At 43.5% G+C, this 19,519-nt stretch overlaps 1 protein-coding gene across 2 annotated transcripts in view; it reads left to right on the top strand.

Moving 5' to 3' along the window:
- Window positions 1-19,519, top strand: part of MYO5A (myosin VA) — a 223,721-nt gene that overhangs the window by 85,567 nt on the left and 118,635 nt on the right. For both annotated transcript variants that reach the window (XM_058427106.1, XM_032174208.2), the window contains exon 2: window positions 15,918-16,028. In XM_058427106.1, the coding sequence (XP_058283089.1) occupies window positions 15,918-16,028 (111 nt within the window). The remainder of the gene's footprint in view (window positions 1-15,917; window positions 16,029-19,519) is intronic.

Below are 19,519 nucleotides of genomic sequence, written 5' to 3'. Positions count from 1 at the left end.
CAGTGGCAAGATCTTGGCTCACTGCAGCCTCGACCTCCCAGGCTCAAGCAATTCTCCCAACCTCAGCTTTCTAAGTAGCTGGGACTACAGGCATGTGCTATCACACCTGGCTAATTCTGTTCATTTTTTGTAGAGGTGAGGTCTCACTATGTTGCCCAGGCTGATCTTGAACTCCTGGACTCAAGCAGTTCTCCTCCGTTGGCTTCCCAAAGTGCTGGGATTACAGGCATGAGCCTATAATCCCAGCCTAGCAAGCCTGCATTCTTAACACCACATTAAAAGAGAGAAGAGACTTAGCTTAGAAGTCTGGGCAATTCTCATAGTTACAGATAGGATAGAGAAGGTAGAGCTGGCACAGGAAATGGGAAAGGAATGATTAGAGAGGCGGGAAGGAACCATGCCAGGCCAGAGTGTTCCAGGTAGGCTGCCAGGGTCAGTGGTGAAACGCTGCTGAAAGGTGAGCCCTTAAAGAATACATAGGTATTATATGGGTGATGAGGATGGGGGAAACGGCTTGCTGGGCAATTTGAGTAGAGATAGATACGGAGGAACCAGCTGGTGTTTGCAGTTGTTAAGAGGGTTGAATGCAAGGCCAGGAGAGGTGAGAGATGACACTGGAGAAGTTGACAGGGCCAGATCATGAAAGATGTGTAACATTCTGTATTAGTCCATTCTCGTACTGCTATAAAGAAATACCTGAGGCTGGGCACGGTGGCTCACGCCTGTAATCCCAGCACTTTGGGAGGCTGAGGTGGGTGGATCACTTGAAGTCAGGAGTTCGAGACCAGCCTGGCCAACATGGTGAAACCCCATCACTACTAAAAATACAAAAATTAGCCGGACGTGGTGGCGCATGCCTGTAATCCAAGCTACTCGGGAGGCTGAGGCAGGAGAATCGCTTGAACCCGGGAGGCGGAGGTTGCAGTGAGCCGAGATCGTGCCATTGCACTCCAGCCTGGGCAACAGAGTAAGACTCTGTCTCAAAAAAAAAAGAAAGAAAGAAAGAAAAAGAAATACCTGAGACTGGGTACTTAATAAAGAAAAGAGGTTTGATTGGCTCCCAATTCCACATGCTATATAGGATGTATGGCTGGGGAGGCCTCAGGAAATTTACAATCATGGCAGAAGGTGAAGGGAAGCAGGCACATCTGGCTGGAGCATGAGGACAAGAAAGGGTGGGAGGTGCTGCTACACACTTTTAAACAACCCGATCTTGCTATAATTCACTATCACAAGAACAGCACTAAAGGAGAAATCCTCCCCCCATGATCCAGTCACCTCCCACCAGGGCCCATCTTCAACACTGGGGATCACAATTTGACATGAGATTTGGGTTGGGACACAGACTCAAACCGTATCATTCTGCCACTGGCCCAGCAGGACAGTCATTAAATCTTAAAGTTCCAAAAGAATCTCGTTTGGCTCTCCGTCTCTGGATGTGGGACAAGGCTAGTCCCTTTTGCCTACGAGCCTGTAAAATAAAAAACAAGTTAGTTACTTCCAAGATATAATGGAGGTACAGGCATTGGGTAAATACTCCCTTTCCAAATGGGAGAAATCAGCCAAAAGAAAGGGCCTACAAACCTCATGCAAGTCCAAAACCCAGCAGGACAGTCATTAAATCTTAAAGTTCCAAAAGAATCTCCTTTGGCTCTCTGTCTCACATCCAAGGCACACTGATGCAAGGAGTGGGCCCACAAGGCCTTGGGCAGCTCCACCTCTGTGGCTTTGCAGGGCTCTGCCCCCCACGGCTGCTCTCAGGGGCTGGGATTGGGTGCCTTTGGCTTTTCCAGGCACATGGTGTAAGCTGTCACTGTCTACCATTCTGGGGTCTGGAGGACAGTAGCCCTCTTCTCACAGCTCCACTAGGCAGTGCCCCAACCCCACATTTCCCTCCCACGTTGCCCTACTAGAGGTTCTCCATGAGGGCTCTGCCTCTGCAGCAGGCTTCTGTGTGGACTTCCAGGCTTTTGCATACATCTTCTTAAATCTAGCCAGATTGATTCTCTTGAACACTTTACTGCTTAGAAATTTCTTCCACCAGATACTCTAAATCATCTCTCTCTCAAGTTCAAAGTTCCACAGATTCCCTAGAGCAAGGGCAGAGTGCCATCAGTCTCTTTCCTAAAGCATAGCATGAGTGACCTTTATCCCAGTTCTCAATAAGTTCCTCATTTCCATCTGAGACCCTCTCAGCTTCACCTTCGCTGTCCATATCCCTATCAGCATTTTGGTCATAACCATTCAATAGGTCTCTAGGAAGTTCCAAACTTTCCCTCATCTTCCTGTCTTCTTCTGAGCCCTCCAAACTGTTTCAACCTCTGCCCATTACCCAGATCCAAAGCCACTTCCACATTTTCAGGTATCTTTATAGCAATGCCCCACACCTCATTACCAGTTTTCTGTATTAGTTCGTTCTTGCATTGCTATAAAGAAATACCTGGGACTGGGAATTTATAAAGAAAAGAGGTTTAATTGGCTCACGTTTCTGCAGGATGTACAGAAACCATGGCTGGGGAGGCTTCAGGAAGCTTCCACTCATGGTGGAAGGCAAGAGGGGAGTGGGCGCATCACATGGCAAGGATTGGGGAGAGAGAAAGCAAGAGAGAGAGCAAGAGTGTGAGTGAGTGATAACGATTTTGCGAGAACTCACTATCACGAAGACAGCACCAAGCCATGAGGGAGCCGCCCCCATGATCCAAACACTTTCCACCAGGCCCTACCTTCAGCATTAGGGATTATAATTTAACATAAGATTGGGTGAGGACCAGTATCCAAACCATATCATTCCTCCCCTGACCCCTTCCAAATCTCATGTCCTTCTCACATTGCAAAATACAATCACACCTTCCCGACAGTCCCCCAAAGCCTGGACTCATTCTACTATTAACTCAGAAGTCCAAGTCCAAAGTCTTACCTGAGACTTTTCTCCTTCCACCTCTAAGCCCATAAAATCAAAACAAATTGACTACTGCCAAGATACCATGGGGTATAGACATTTCTCCCATTCCAAAAGGGAGAAATTGGCCGAAAGGGGCTACAGGCAAGTTTGAAACCTAGCAGGGCAGTCATTAAATCTTAAAGATCCAAAATAATCCCGTTTGACTACACGTCCCATCCGGGCACACTGATAGGAAGAGTGGGTTCCCAAGGCCTTGGTCAGCTCTTTGTCTGTGGCTTTGTAGGGTTCAGCCCCTAGGGCTGTTCTTATGGGTTGGAGTTGAATGCCTGTGGCTTTTCTAGGCTGAAGGTGCAAGGTGCCAGTGGATTTATGATTCTGGCATCTGGAGGATGGTGGCCCCCTTCTCACAGCTCCACTAGGCAATGCCCTCTTGCAACTCTGTGTAGGGCCTCCAACCCCACATTTCCCCTTGGCACTGCCCTAGTAGAGGTTCTCTATGAGGGCTTTGCCCCTGCAGGAGGCTTTTGCCTCGGCACCCAGGTTTTCTCATACATCCTCTGAAATCTAAACGGAGGCTGCCAAACATTCTTCACTTTTTATTCTGTACACCTACAGGCTTAACACCACATGGAATCTGCTAAGCCTTATGGCTTGCATTCTCCAAAGTGGCAGCTCGAGCTGTACCCCGGCTTTTTTGACCCTTGGCTGGAGCTGGAGCTGGAGTGGCCAGGATGCAGGAAGCAGAGCTCTGAGGCTGTGCAGGGTAGTGGGGCCCTAGGCCTGGCCCTCTACACCATAATATCCTCCTAGGCCTCTGGGCCTGGGATGGGAGGGGCTGCTGGGAAGGTCTCCGAAATGCCTTCAAGGCCTTTTCCCTATTGACTTGGCTATTAGCATTTGTCTCTCTTTTAGTTATGCAAATTTCTCTAGCAAATGGTTGCTGCTCCACAGCCTGCTTGGATTTCTCTCTTGAAAAAGCTATCTCTGCCACATGGCCAGCCTGCAAATTTTCCAAACTTTTATGCTCTGCTTCCTGCTTAAATATATATTCCAACTTTAAGTCGCTTCTTTGCTCCTGTACCTGAGTGTAGGCTGTTCGAAGCAGTCGGGCTACATCTTGAATGCTTTTCTGCCTTGAAATTTCTTCTGCCAGATACCTTAAATCATCACTCTGAAGTTCAGTTCCACAGATCCCCAAGGACAGGGGCCACAATGCAGCCAAGTTCTTTGCTAAGGCATAACACACGTGACCTTTGCTCCAGTTCCAATAAGTTCCACATTTCCATCTGAGACCTTCTCAGCCTGGCCTTCACTGTCTGGATCATTATCAGCATTTTGGTCACAACCATTTAACCAGTCTCTAAGAATTCCAAACTTTCTTTCTTCTTCCTGTCTTCTTCTGAGCCTTCCATATGCTTCCAACCTTTGCTGTTACCTAGTTCCAAAGTTGCTTCTACATTTTCAGTTATCTGTATGTGAGGCAATCCCTCACTCCCAGTACCAATTTTTTGTGTTAGTTCATTCTTGCATTGCTATAAAGAAAGACCTGAGACTGGGTAAGTTACAAGAAAAGGGGTTTAATTGGCTTACGGTTCTGCAGGCTGTACGTGAAGCATGGCAGCATCTGCTTCTACCGAGGCTTCAGGGAGCTTTCACAGTGGAAAGCAAGGCAGGAGCAGACACATCACATGGCAAAAAGCAGGAGCAAGAGACAGAGAAGGTGGGGGGAGGTTGCAACACATTTTAAAATGCCCAGATCTCACGAGAACTCACTATCACAAAGACAGTACCAAGCCATGAGGGATCTGCTCACATGATTCAAATACCTCCCACCAGGCCTCACCTCCAGCATTGGGGATTACATTTCAACATGGGATTTGGGCAGGGACAAATATCCAAACTGTGTCATTTCCCAAGTTAGCAACAGACCTAGAAGTGTCGATTCCCAAAGCTGGGGAGCAATACAAAGGGAGCTGCCTGTTATAAGTGGGAGGGAAATACATACTGGCACCTGCCTATTATTTCCCAGGTACTGTTTTGGCACCTTATCCATATTGTCTCATATAATGTATGTGTTGTTTGATGTTTAATTCCATGATTCCTTAAATCTTACCATGTTAAGACATTTTAGTTAAAATTTAAAAAATTACCCATGACTTCTTTCATCACTACATCATTTATCAGGGTGATAGTCTATGTGGGAGGAAGACCCCTATATAAAGAGATATTTAATTTTTGCTACTTAATGGTGACAAAGCATATCCATCAATTTGCAAGTTCTTGTTTTCTTCCTAAATTTAAAATGATAATTTCAATGTCTGGTGGGAGCTGACTTGAACTTGATTTTCTTTTTTTTTTTTTTTTTTTTTTTTTTTGGAGACAGTCTTGCTCTGTTGCCCAGGCTAGAGTGTAGTGGCACAATCTCGGCTCACTGCAGCCTCTGTCTCTCAGGTTCAAGCAATTCTTGTGCCTCAGCCTCCCGAGTAGCTGGGACTGTGCAGGTGCGTGTCACCACTCCCAGTTAATTTTTTGTATTTTAGTAGAGACAGGGTTTCACCATGTTGCCCAGGCTGGTCTCGAACTCCTGAGCTCACAATCCACCCACCTCGGCCTCCCAAAGTGTGATTTACTTTTTTTTTTTTTTGAGATGGAGTCTTGCCCTGTCACCCAGGCTAGAGTGCGATGGCGCGATCTCAGCTCACTGCAACCTCTGCTTCCCTGGTTCAAACAGTTCTGCCTCAGCCTCCTGAGTAGCTAGGATTACAGGCACCCACCACCACGCCCAGCTAATTTTTGTATTTTTAGTAGAGACAGGGTTTCTCCATGTTGGCCAGGCTGGTCTCGAACTCCTAACCTCGTTATCTACCCACCTTGGCCTCCCAAAGTGAAGCGTGATTTACTTTTAAACCAGGTACATTTCACAGTATATGCAAGGTAACTTGCAGAGTCAGCAAAAAAATAAAAATTTTAAGTCAACCCTATGATTTTGTTCATTTGTAGAAGTTCATGAACCTGAGCTCATTCATTAAAATTTTAGTCTTCAGCATCCTCAGGTTGTTTTTTTGCTGTTATTAACTAACCTCATTTTTAGTAGAGCCTTCATTCTCTTGTCAGAGCTCATTGAAACACTGCAGGATGGATGGCAAGCTGATTGGCATGGCTTTGACATGTTGTCTTAGATGAGACATTCTTAAGTTTCACCAAATGACATGGGCCAGTTTAATAGTTATTTTCATTATGATACCAAGAACAATTTGGGGGTGGAGGAGGGGAATTCCTTCTTAATAAAATCTACTGTTTTGGCCAGGTACGGTGGCTCACGCCTGTAATCCCAGCACTTCGGGAGGCCAAGGCAGGTGGATCACAAGGTCAGGAGATCGAGACTGTCCTGGCTAACACGGTGAAACCCTTTCTTTACTAAAAATACAAAAAATTAGCCAGGCTTGGTGGCATGCACTTGTATTGTAGTCCCAGCTACTTGGGAGGCTGAGGGAAGAGAATCGCTTGAACCCGGGAGGTGGAGGTTGCAGTGAGCCGAGATCGTGCCACTGCACTCCAGCCTGGGCAACAGAGCAAGACTCCATCTCAAAAAAAAACCAAAAAACAAAACTGTTTTAACAATGGGTGGGCATCGTGGAGTAGAAAGAATGTATGCCTTCTAGAGTAGACTTGGAACTTCATCTCCATCATGTTTAAGGTTTAAGCCTCAGTAGCTGTTAAAATGGGTTAGTACTGGGGTTAGTTATTGTGATTATTTGAATGAAATTATACATGTAAAATACCTGGGCCTCTACTGGCACACAAAAGGTGCTCAAAAAATGTTAGCTCTGGTTCCTTATAAGCCTTTGCTAAGTGCTATCAAGCAGAGTTGGTTGTCATTCAGCTCCTCGGCAGCATTTCTGTGACGCTACGGTGAGGTACAGGACGCTTCTGCTCTTCACTTCTCGACTCTACCCAGAATGCACCATGTGTTCAGCACTCCACACCCCTTTTTTCTCTTACCCCCATTTTACTGTGACCCCTTGCCGTGATCTAGACCCTCTGGCTTTCCTTTCTTCCCATCTGTCCCCCTCCTTGCTGTTCCAGGAGATGGCTGGTGGAGGTGGTGGCGCCAGCATTTCTTTTCCTTCTGAGGAAGGAATTTGTGGTAGGGTTTCGATGGGGACTGAATCTCTGTTCTGGAGGTCGGGGTAGCTTCCACTCTAAACACATGAACATGAAGGGAAGAGTTGTGGGTTTGTCGGGGGTGGGAGGAGAGAAAAGGATTTCTCATTACTTCTCTGCTCCCCACATGCCTAGCTCTTTTTCCTTCTGTCACACAAATATTTCTTACATAACTGTCTAATGCATCATGCATCTTTCTCTGTTTCTGGAAATTACAGAGCCTTTAAGATTTTGGGAGTGTTTGGTAAGACCGATAATTCTTTTTGTCCACCCTCTTGGAAGCTAAGAACACTCATATAACAAAAGTTTTTTGAAAAATTATTATGGGCAGTCCCTGCTGAAGAGACAAAGTTGAAAAAGATGCAGCTCTCCTTGCAAGGAGTTCACAGTCTTTGGAGATAGGCACCCAAAGTCATTTAGTGGGATAAGGATTCTAGCAGAAGATCGTATAAGGTAATAGAGATGTTGAGAATGGAGGGCCAAATGAGGAGAAGTCAGGAAAAGCCTCTTAGAGGAGGTGGCACTTGAACACAGAATTGAGGAATAAATAGGAGCTTGCTGCTGAAGAGGGAAGAGATTGTGTTTCAGATGGAAGAAACAGCTACAGCAAAGGCTTACAAGTGTGAAACAGCATGGCTTGTTCAGGATATAGCAAACCCATAGTTTTCTGTGACTAGAGAATAGAAGTGGCAAGTGAAAATTGGTGGGGAGGGCGATGAAATGTTTAAGAATATATTCCATCAAGGGGCTTCAATAGTATAAGTAATGTTCTACTTATGAACCTAAGTGGTGGGCATATGGAAGTTCATTACATCATTCTTTCATTCAACAAATTATTTATGTATACACACAGACACACACACACACACACACACATCCTCTTGTATGACATATTTCATAACAAATTTAAAAAGTACAAAATATACCTTTACTAAGGGGGGCAATTTTCTAGATTTCCTTGTTTCTTTAATAATTTTTGCTTCCTTTTTTCTGAGGAGCTCATCATGTGCTTTTAGAATAGTAGTTCCTGAATTTTTTATACCAAAAACATGCTCTAAGGGCTATATGAATTACTTAGTAATCATATGGAACATCCACATTAATGTCAGATTTCAGAGGAGGGGGTATTGGTGACGTTTCAGGATTTCTTTCCTGCTTTAGTTCAAAGCCCAGAGGAGCACTTAGTTTTTGTAATATGCTTGTTTGAATTGTGACATAAAGCACTCATTTTTGCAAACATTCACAATGGGCCATCGAAAGTGAGCCATGGCCGATTCTGAATTGCCAAGCTGCTCGTGACTTAATACAGAAGCTAATAAAGATGTGCACATGTGCTATAAAGCAAATAATGTATATGGGAGTTGGGGGAGAAGAGAGAAGATCATATGGGTCAAATTCTTTGGCTTTTGAGGGCTGGTCAGTTTACTCTGTTAGTGCTGTTAGTCTTGTTCCCAAAGTGTCTGGGGCATCAGAAGCAACTGCTTTTGGTGCCCACACCCTCAGTGTTCCTTGACAGACAAAACGCAAGTTAGCAAAACTTCCAGTGAGTCATCTGCATCAATCAAGGGCCTCTTCAGCGTTGTCATCGCGGTAAGATACCAAAAGAAAGATGACTGGTGGGCCAGGCGCGGTGACTCATGCCTTTAATCCTAGCACTTTGGGAGGCCGAGGTGGGCAGATCACCTGAGGTCAGGGGTTCACCAGCCTGGCCAACATGGCGAAGCCCCGTCTCTACTGATAATACAAAAATTAGCCAGGTGTTGTGGTGCATGCCTGTAATCCCAGCTACTCCGGAGGCTGAGGCAGGAGGATCGCTTGAACCTGGGAGGCAGAGGTAGCAGTGAGCGGAGATTGCGTCACTGCACTCCAGCCTGGGCAACAGAGCAAGACTCCATCTCAAAAAAAAAAGAAAAAAAAAAAAAGATGACTGGTGCCTCCTTAAACATGCAAGGCTGAGTGTAACCCCCAAGAAGGTGCAAGGGCAGTGCTGGGTGAGCCAACACTGTTTGGTGCCCCTCTCTGGCATGTTCCGGTGCCAGCATGTCCCTTGAACCTGCCTTTCTAGTACTCTTCTTTTAGACTCTGTCAAAATTACCTCATTGCTGCCAGGCAGGCCTCATTAAATTGTATTGTGGAAGGACAGATGTCTTTTATTTTCCTTGCAAGCTATTATGCAGGTTAAATCTGTGCTAGCATTATTTTCTCAGATTTTAGCTATTATAAAATTTAGTCCATCTTCATTTTATTCTCATTCTGATTTTTTATCAAGTGGTTCATTTGAATTGTCACAAATCTTTCATGTGTGTTTACGTTTTATGTAGTTTAGGTTTATTTTCTCATTTCTCCCTCTCTAGGTTTTTTTCTTTAATCACAATACCTCAAATCTCAGGCTCTTCTTTTTCCTTCTCCTACCAGTTTCTACATCATTATTTACTTTTTCTTTACCTACTACTTCATGAATCTCTCTTCTTTAAGCCTCTGATTCATGCCCCATCTCAACCCTGCTTGGTGCCTCAAACTCTGGTATGGCTTCACGGAAAATCCTGAGCTAAGCCTGTGGAATGTTGCCAATTTTTCTCATCTCTTTTCCTTGCCTTGCCTTATCTCAGTCTTAAATAAAATCAACATACATGTGCTGCCCACAAACTATGGGCCAGGAATTTGGCTGACCTCAAAGGGGATTCAAAGATGGCTTTGAAAGAGTATATAGTCTGGACGGAAGGTAGGTACATTCATAAATAACTAAAATAAGGTTTCAGGTAGCATAAGTGAGATGTTTGAGAGACTCTCACAAGATAATGAGGGGCTAGATCTAGAGTAGTGTGAGTGGAGAAGAAGAAACGGGGATCACTGAAAGAGAGGCTAACCCTTTGTTAGCTAATCATGACAAAATCCAGCTACAAGACAGTGTTACCGGGTCGTCCTTGCTCCCAGAGCTCCCAAGATGGTGGCGGGCCTCTTCCAAAATGGCGGCGGGCTGCTTCCAAGATGGTGGCAAGCCTCACGTTCTCTGACCTGGGGTTCTTGGCCTCATGGATTGCAAGGAATGGAATCTTGGGCCATGCAGTGAGTGTTATAGCTCTATTAGAAGCCGTGGGTCATGGAAGAGAACCGTGGAACCCAGTGACTGACTAGTGTTCAGCTCGATTAGGACGAACCCGGGCACTTAGCCATGCAGGAACAATGGCAAGCCTTTAGCCCTATTGGGAGCAGCAATGGGCGCCTAGCTGGATCAGGAGTACAGCAGACACCCTGCTGGATCCGGAGGGGTGGAAGTCAGCCACAGGTCTGCGACGGTGGCAAACAGCAGTGGTGGACGGCGAGCGAAAGCTCAGCTCAAGCCGTAACAAACACGGACCAAAAGAAAAGTGCAGTTGCAAGATTTAATAGAGTGAAGACAGAGCTCCTATACAAAGGGAGGGGACCCAAAGAGGGTAGCCGTTGCCGGCTGGAATGCCTGGGTTTATATCCCGATCATTGTCCCTCTCGCTGTGTTCTTAGGTGATAGATGATTAACTATTTCTTTACCTCCTGTTTTTGCCTAATTAGCATTTTAGTGAGCTCTCTGATAGCTCAGGTGTGAGCTAAGTTGCAAGCCCCATGTTTAAAGGTGGACTTCGTCGCCTTCCCAGCTAGGCTTAGGGATTCTTAGTCGGCCTAGGAAATCCAGCTAGTCCTGTCTCCCAACAGGGGCCTTCCCTTGCCTTGCTGGGGCTGTGTCCAGTTTGATTCACTTTGGCCAGGGTTATCGTTTTCTAACTGCTTCTTTTTCACCAGGAGGGCCTTCTGCAGACTAAGTGGGCAGTGGCTATCCTTGTTTCTGATTCCTGCCCGACTCACACTGTGTCCCATTTCTAGGTTTCTCATGCGTTCCAGTGGCCTTGTCTTCTTGCCTGCCTTCCCCCAGTCTTCTCACCGGATGTGACTGGAAAAGTTTAGTTCTATTCCTGCCATGTGTATTTGCGTTGCGGCCTGGGGGAAGAGTGGGAGGCAGGGTTGGAAGTGATGAAAGCAGTAGGAAGTGGCATGTCAGGTTGAGATTTCCCTGTTTGAGCATCTAAGGTATATATCCTCAAACTGACCCCCTTCTGGCATAGTTGTTTCTGCAGAGTCACTGATCTCATTGGTTAAGGTGGAAAAGAACCACAGAAAGGCAATGATAATAATAGAATGGTTTCTGACCTATTTCTCCTTGGATGCTTTCCCCAGAGGTAAAGCTAAGATAGAGGAAATTGGTTATCAGGGTGGTGTTCAGTGTTTAAATATCTTGCTTTTGGTGAATGTGAGGGCCTTATCCTCCCACTGCTTATCTGTAAGTGTTGTTAACATCTAGCCCTTGGAAATCTAGTCTTTGGCAAAGTATCTACTTTTTGCAAAATACTTGTGGAAATCTGAGCTGGAGCTCCCTACTAACACAGAGCATGAAGGCACTTTCTAGATTTAAAGTCTCCTCATGTTTAGGCACTGGTCCGTCATGCTTTTACAAACTCACTTGGACACATTTTCCTTTTTTGTCTTTTCATCAGTCAAGGTAATAGGTCATTTCATGATTCTGAATCTCTCTCTCTCTTTCTCTTTTTTTTTTTTTGAGATGGAGTCTTGCTCTGTTGCCCAGGCTGGAGTGCAGTGACGTGATGTTAGCTCACTGCAACCTCCACCTCCTGGGCTCAAGTAATCCTCCCACCTCAGCCTCCTGAGTAGCTGGGATTACAGGCACGAACCACCATGCCTGGCTAATTTTTGTATTTTTAGTAGAAGCGGGGTTTCACCATGTTGGTCAGGCTGGTCTCCAACTCCTGAGCTCAAGTGATCCACCTGCCTCAGCCTCCCAAAGAGCTGGGATTACAGGCATGAGCCACCGTGCCTGGCCCGACTCTTAATCTCTTTATATTTATATATCTTTTCTGGAACCAGTAATGCCTTCCAGAGAAAGCTACAAAAATGCTGTCTTTGTAAAGTAAGCTTCAGAGTGGGAGCAGTTAGTACATAGAAATATTTATTGCATGAGTAAGGCTTTAGTGATGTGTACAGATATTACTCAGTTTATGGACTGTGTACCTGGGAAAAAAGTTGTAAAACAAATTTCAGTAACATGTTTGATATATGACATTAGAAATCACTTCCTATGGGAAAAACAGTAACAACTCCACCCTGTATGTATATATTGGTTTATGCTTTTCATGAAGTTTCTATGTGTGTAAGCCTTTGCAATAAACTAGAAGACTATTGTTGTCATCCTCATTTTATTGTTGCCTGAAATAAAGGCCAAGGCCCATCTGGTAGCCCTAGGACTAGAACCCGTAGTCTAGTTCCATACTCTTTCCTCTGCAAACTGTTTAGATTAAAAGTTTGTATGTGTTGCTAATAATAAGAGAAAATTAAAGCAATTGAATGAGCTTTTAATTGTGCTACTTATATTCAATTTAAAGAGATGCCTTTTATTTTGATCTTCTTTCGATAGGTTCTTACTAAGCACCAACTCTGTGTCAGGTACTGTTCTAAGTACTGCCTGCAGTGTTGAACAACACAGACACAGAACTTATGTTCTAATGAAGGAAGAGAGACAGTAAATAAGTAAACAAACAAGAACATAACAGCAAGTGGTTTCAGATAGTGAATAAGAGTGCTGAAGAATGTAAAATAGAGAATGGTAATAGTAGTTTGGATTGATTTCCACTAGAAAGATCTGGGAAGGCCTCTCTGAAGAGGTTTACATTTGAGCTATCATATGACAGAGAAGGAGGCAGACATAAGCAGATCTGGGAGAAGTACGTTATGGAGGGCTTAACAAGAGCCAGGGTCTAGAGACAGGAGCAAACAAAACTGTGTTCCTGAAGAACTAAAATAAGATCTGCACGGCTCCAGCTTAGAGGTTGGCAGGGGAAGGAAAGGACAGATCATGAAGGCCCTTGTAGACCACGGTAAGGGATTTGTATGTTAACTGTGATGGCCAGGCCAGGCGTGGTGGCTCACGCCTGTAATCCCAGCACTTTGGGAGGCCAAGGTGGGAGGCTCACTCTCTGAGGCTAGGAGTTTGAGACCAGCCTGGCCAACATGGCGAAACCCTGTCTCTACTAAAAATACAACAACAACAAAAAAGTAGCCGGGTGTAGTGGCGGGCACCTGTAATCCCAGCTACTTGGGAGGCTGAGGCAGGAGAATCGCTTGAACCCCAGAAGCGGAGGCTGCAGTGAGCCGAGATCATGCCATTGCACTCCAACCTGGGCAACAAGAGCAAAACCCTGTGTCAGATAAACAGAAAACAAAAAAACTGTGATGGTTATTTGTCCTACTGTTTTCTTGTTCCTTTATTTTATAAAATGATGGTGATATTAGATAGTAAATTGGTATTTATGTTGCCTCTGCTGAGTGTGAGGGCCTTAGCCTCTACTTGTCTGTAAGTGCTGCCAGTAATTAATGGTTGTATAATCTTACTTGTCAAGACTAAAAATTAGTTAATAACCTTATATCAGTCCCCAAACTTTAAAAAAAAAAATTTTACCAGCCATGAAGTCTGGTAGTTTGGAAACTATGTTAATATACCACAGCAGCTTCCCAATAGGAAGGCTTGAAAATATTTGTCAGTAAAGAGGTTACCATAGGCTGGGCACGGTGGCTCATGCCTGTAATCCCAGCACCTTGAGAGGCCAAGGCGGGTGGATCATGAGGTCAGGAGATAGAAACCATCCTGGCTAACACGGTGAAACCCTGTCTCTACTAAAAATATAAAAAAATTAGCCGGCCGTGGTGGCACGTGCCTGTAGTCCCAGCTACTTGGGAGGCTGAGGCAGGAGAATTGCTTGAACCCAGGAGGCGGAGGTTGCAGTGAGCTGATATCGCGCCACTGCACTCCAGCCTGGGTGACAGAGTCAGACTCCATCTCAAAAAAAAAAAAAAAAAAAAAAAAGAGGTTAACATAATATCCAGGACAGTGGCATGGCATGCTGAAATGTTTTTCTTAATTTAAATTATCTTGAATCTCAGATCTACCTGTACTTTCGTTCACCCACTTTCTTTTCGCTTTCTCCTATCTGTAAGTTCATCACTGGGTCATACAAATTTCTCTTGTACTTGGGAATGACCTTGTTACAAGCTTATAGAACTTTGTGCCCAGTACTTAGAATAGTCATTACATTATCACAGTTCTTTTGGAAGTTGCCCCATATTTAACATACTCAAATCCAAATGCTCCTTCTCAAGGCTCCAAGTAAATTAGTACCCTGATCATTGTTAAAAATGAAATCGAGAGGTGAATTTACATGAAATGAGGATACAGATACAGGCCAGAGACTGGGTTCAGTCTGGCCCATGCCAGCCATGATTGTGTCATGTCTTTCCTTTGCTGGCTGAATCTAGGATTCCTGTTTTCATACGTGATTTGTTCATGAAAATGGGCATTTAGGTTTAGTGTATGCGTGTTTTAAAGGGAAATTTCTTCCCAGAGAGTCCAAGCACATAAAACACTTCTTCAATGCGGTATTTGAAAGATTTATGCATGTTAGTATATTTTGTTCTTTTTCTTCAAAATTGACCACATAATCTTCTGGCTTATGTCCAGAGAGTGTCTAGTTGAGGCAAAATATTTGCTGCTTTAGGAATCCCTGATGATTACCATGCCTTTTTCATGATGTTGAGGCTACAGGAGCTAAGCTTATTAGTGACTGGCTGTGCCATTTTTACCATTTCCCACTCATCTTTATAAAATAATGAAGGCAAAATGCTGAACAACAGTGTTTCTTCAGTTTTTAAAAATTTGTTATTTTTATTCTCCTCTTCTCCCTACTGTGATGGCTCCTGAAGGATGTCTGAGAAATCACTAAGGCTTTGCGGAGCACAAGATGCAAACCACAATAAAAAAATCCAAACTGTGGGCCGGGCGCGGTGGCTCATGCCTGTAATCCCAGCACTTTGGGAGGCTGAGGCGGGTGGGTCACGAGGTCAATTTGAGACCAGCCTGGCCAACGTGGTGAAACCCCGTCTCTATAAAAATACAAAAATTAGCTGGGCACAGTGGCGCATGCCTGTAGTCCCAGCTACTCGTGAGGCTGAGGCAGGAGAATCACTTGAACCCGGGAGGCAGAGGTGGCAGTGAGCCGAGATCGTGCCACTGCACTCCAGCCTGGGCAACAGAGTGGGACTGTCTCAAAAAAAAAAAAAAAAAAAAATCCAAATTGTAAACCCAGCCATAAAAAGATGGCTGTGCTGTTGAAACTGGCAGAACCACAACACCATAGCTTCAAAAATAGATCTTATGTGTACATTTTAACCTAAAATTATACTTTCAGGTGGCATTTACTGTGTAAAGCAAAGTCAAGCTTTGATCATAACTGTTTTTTCAGAACACACTTTTTATATAATTTGGGAATGGTGGTGCTATGAGGGCTAAAATATTTTTTGTTTACTAATTTAAAAAGTAAATTTCAGCTGGACCTGGTGGCTCACACCTGTAATCCCAGCACTTTGGGAGGCTGAGGCGGGTGGATCACCTGAGGTCAGGAGTTTGGAGACTAGCTTGGGCAATATGGTGAAACTCCGTCTTTATTAAAAATAAAAAATTTAGCTGAGCGTGGTGGCAGGCGCCTGTAATTCCAGCTACTCAGGAGGTTAAGGCAGGAGAATTGCTTGAACCCAGGAGGCGGAGGTTGCTGTGAGCTGAGATTGGGCCACTGCACTCCAGCCTGGGCAACAAGAGCTTAACTCTGTCTCAAAAAAAAAAAAAAAAAGTGAATTTCATGTTGGCCAAGATTTCTTTTTTCATAAATTGTTTAATTATAAATAGTTATCATATGTTTATATATTATTGTAAAATAATTGATTTGCTAGTTTAAATTTTTTTCTTTTTGTCTTCTAGTTTGCCAGGGTTTGGATACCTGATCCAGAGGAAGTCTGGAAGTCAGCAGAGCTGCTCAAAGATTATAAGCCAGGAGATAAAGTCCTCCTGCTTCACCTCGAGGAAGGAAAGGTGAGATCTCACTTTCATTTGTTGTCATTGGCATAAAGTGAAGGGAGTTCAAAAGTGTAAGTTTACTGTGAAGTAAACTCCCAATGGAAGTTAAATTTTGAACTTACCTAGAATTTTTACTTACTAAATTGGTAAAAATGGCAAACTCAGTTTTCTATCCTGATAGCGTTTTTAATGGCATAGATTAGTGAAAATAGCAGATACTTTAAAAGCTTCTATTTTGGCCTGTGAATTTATTATGATTATCAGGTTTAGATTCACATCTAATCCTAAAACTCTTGCATTTAACTGGTGTGCTATGGGGAGTGCTTGTAGTGTTTTTAAAAAGAGGCATGGTGCCAGGTCTTAGAGGAGACTCATTGGTGGCAGCATGGAGAGCAAAACTGAGGAGAAGATACTAGTTGGGACAAAGGTGGGGAAGAATTAGGCCAATTAGGAGGGCTTTTAATACCAAACTAGGGAATTAACTTATTTAACATTTATTGGTCATCTGATCTGTTAAGCAAAATGTTCGGCACTTTGAAGTGGATTTTCTCATGTTAAATTTCACACCAACCCTATGGGTTGGCAGGTGATATAATCACTATTTTCCAAATAAGAAAGCCAAACTTCAGAGTCATTAAGTAGATTTGCTCAAGGTCACACAGCCAGGAAGTGGCTTTTGGAATTTGAAGTGAGATTTGAACACAGATGTCTCTAAGATGAGTGCTTGTACTATTTGACTATATTGGATTTTTGCAGATTGCTGGCCATGACCAGTTGCTTAACGTGATGTCTGCCATGTTATCCACTGTAAAGTTACTGTTTTCCCTTTGTAATTAATGAATGTCATTGTGTTGGGGCAGATGCTTTGAGGCCACTCATATATCCTGCTTCTCCTTAAACTTTTCCTGCTGATATTTGCCCAGTGTTCATTACTGTTTCTTGCCTGCAGCAAGTATCGTTGTGTTCTAGTAGTGATTCTCCATTTCTTTCCTTCCTTCTATACTTATTAACTAGAATTCTTCTATAGGGAAGGAAGTATTGTTTCTCCTCTCCCATTTATTTATTACTTTAATCATTTATTTATTATGGGCTTATGGGTATTTCTTTTATTCTTCATTACTATCTTTATTTATTTTATCAATTAAATTGTTCCAGCTTTGGTCATTGAGATCTCTCTTAGATTGGGTCCTTTGCCTTTTTTGACAGGTCCCTATCCTTTTTCATTTTTTTTTTGAGGCAGGGTCTCACTCTGTCACCCAGGCTAGAGTGCAGTGGCTTGATCATGCCTCCCAGGCTCAGCCTCCCTAGTGGCTGGAACCACAGGCATGAGCCACCATGCCTGGCTAATTTTTTAATTTTTTTTAGTAGAGATGGAGTCTCAATATGTTGCCCAGGCTAGTCTCGAACTCCTGGGCTCAAGCAGTCCTCCCACCTCAGCCTCCTAAAGTGCTGGGATTATAGGCATGAGCCACTGTGCCTGGCTTTTTTTTTTTTAGATATAGCACTTCTCCTGGTACCCCAAGATACTTACCCTGAATTTCCCCTTTCCTAGCCCTGTTACCTTATATTGGAGGATAGTATTTGGCAGCCAAGATCTGAGCACTAGGTGTGCTCATTGCTATTGAGATGACACCACTTCTCAGCCCTCTTAGCATAGAGAGCTAGAAAAATATATACATGGATGGATAGATAGATACTAATATGTATGCATACTACACTAATGTATACTCAACCATCTATACTTAATGTCTATGTTTACATACATATGTATGTGTTTGTATATATGTATTATATATATATAATGTGTTTTTAGAGATGGTTGTCTTGCTATGTTGCCCAGGCTAGTCTTGAACTGCTGGGCTCAAGAAGTCCTTCTACCTCGTCCTCCCAAAGTGCTGGGATTAAAGGCATCAGCTACTGCACTAGACTTTTTTTTTTTTTTTTTGGAGACGGAATTTTGCTCTGTCACCCTGTCACCCAGGCTGGAGTGTGGTGGTGCAATCTCTGCTCACTGCAACCTCCACCTCCCGGGTTCAAACGATTCTTGTGCCTCAGCTTCCTGAGTAGCTGGGATTACGGGCGCATGCCACCATGCCTGGCTAATTTTTGTGTTTTTAGTAGAAACAGGGTTTTACCATGTTGGCCAGGCGGATCTCGAACTCCTGACCTCAAGTGATCCACCCACCTCGGCCTCCCAAAGTGCTGGGATTACAGGCGTGAGCCACTGCACCCAGCCTTGACCTTTTTTTAAAAAAATAAAACCCGTGAGTTAATAGAGATCCTTTTTTCTCCAGTCCAATGCCACCAGGTTAATTCTATTATTCTTCCTTTGATTATGTGTACTATAACTTCTCTTTTTGGTTTTCATTATCTATAATATATTACTTATTCATGATAGACATAAAGTCATTTCAGAATTGCTAATCCATATCCCTATGAGAAGCAGATTTGCCAACCAGAGTACAGTGTCTATGTTTAATTTTATTAATCCTTAGTATTTTTTAAAAATCTAGAAATAGAATGATACATACCTTTAATAAAAGCAAGACTAGGGACAGGGGTCAAACAAGAAGAATCGACATTATAAAATTCATGAACTATTCAAGAATCATTCTCTTTTTAGAAACTACTTAGGGTCCTAGAATAAAATAGAGAAAGCATGGCTTTTGTAATAGTAGAAGAGTATATTTATTTAATGATGTCCAGTGATTCCAGAGGAGCAGGTTATGTCCGTTTAAAGCCTAACTCCAAGAAAGAAATTTCTGTGAAGATGTTACAGGTCTCCTCTACCTTTCAAATTAGTGTCTTCTCTAATATTTCAATTTCAGCTCCTCCCCACACTCGCCACAAACAACCCCACCCTGTAATGAAGACTGAGAAAAGAGCTCTGGGTTGCCCTTCTGCCATTCTGGAGTCTCCTGGCTAACACCAGAACAGACAATTGTGTATTTACAGGGCCAATGCAAGGACCAGTCAGCCCCAGGCAAGGGTGATATTCTCTGATAAGCAGGCAGCAAGAAATGCTGAGGGGTAAATTGTTAATTTTTCTCTCCTTTAGCATAATTCATTCAAATATGATTTGAATATTTGACCTCTGTATGTATTTTCAGTATTAACCAAAACTGGCTTTTTACAAAACCTTGTTCCTCCCTACAACTAAATTGAATTTTTATTCCTATTCACTTGTCCTATGTTATTTGCCCCTTTATATAGTTAAGTGACAATATTTATGGTTGGCTGTGCCATAAAGCCATATTCCCGTGACTTTAAAGTGAATAGTGGCTAGTAATGGTCACTCACACCTGTAATCCCAGCATTTGGGAGGCCAGTGCAGGAAGATCCCTTGAGCCGAGGAGTTCGAGATCAGCCTGGGCAATATAGTGAGACCCCATCGCTATTAAAAATGAACTGAATAGTACTTGTTAACTTTTGGGACCAGGAACCCCATTAAAATGTCATTTGTTTTGTTTTGTTTTTGCTTTTGTTTTTTTTTTTGAGATGGAATC

Source organism: Hylobates moloch, unplaced genomic scaffold (genome assembly GCF_009828535.3).
Source record: "Hylobates moloch isolate HMO894 unplaced genomic scaffold, HMol_V3 SCAFFOLD_14, whole genome shotgun sequence".
NCBI lineage: Eukaryota > Metazoa > Chordata > Mammalia > Primates > Hylobatidae > Hylobates > Hylobates moloch.
Note: the sequence above shows the minus strand (reverse complement) of the source record. Positions and strands in the feature narration are given on the sequence as shown.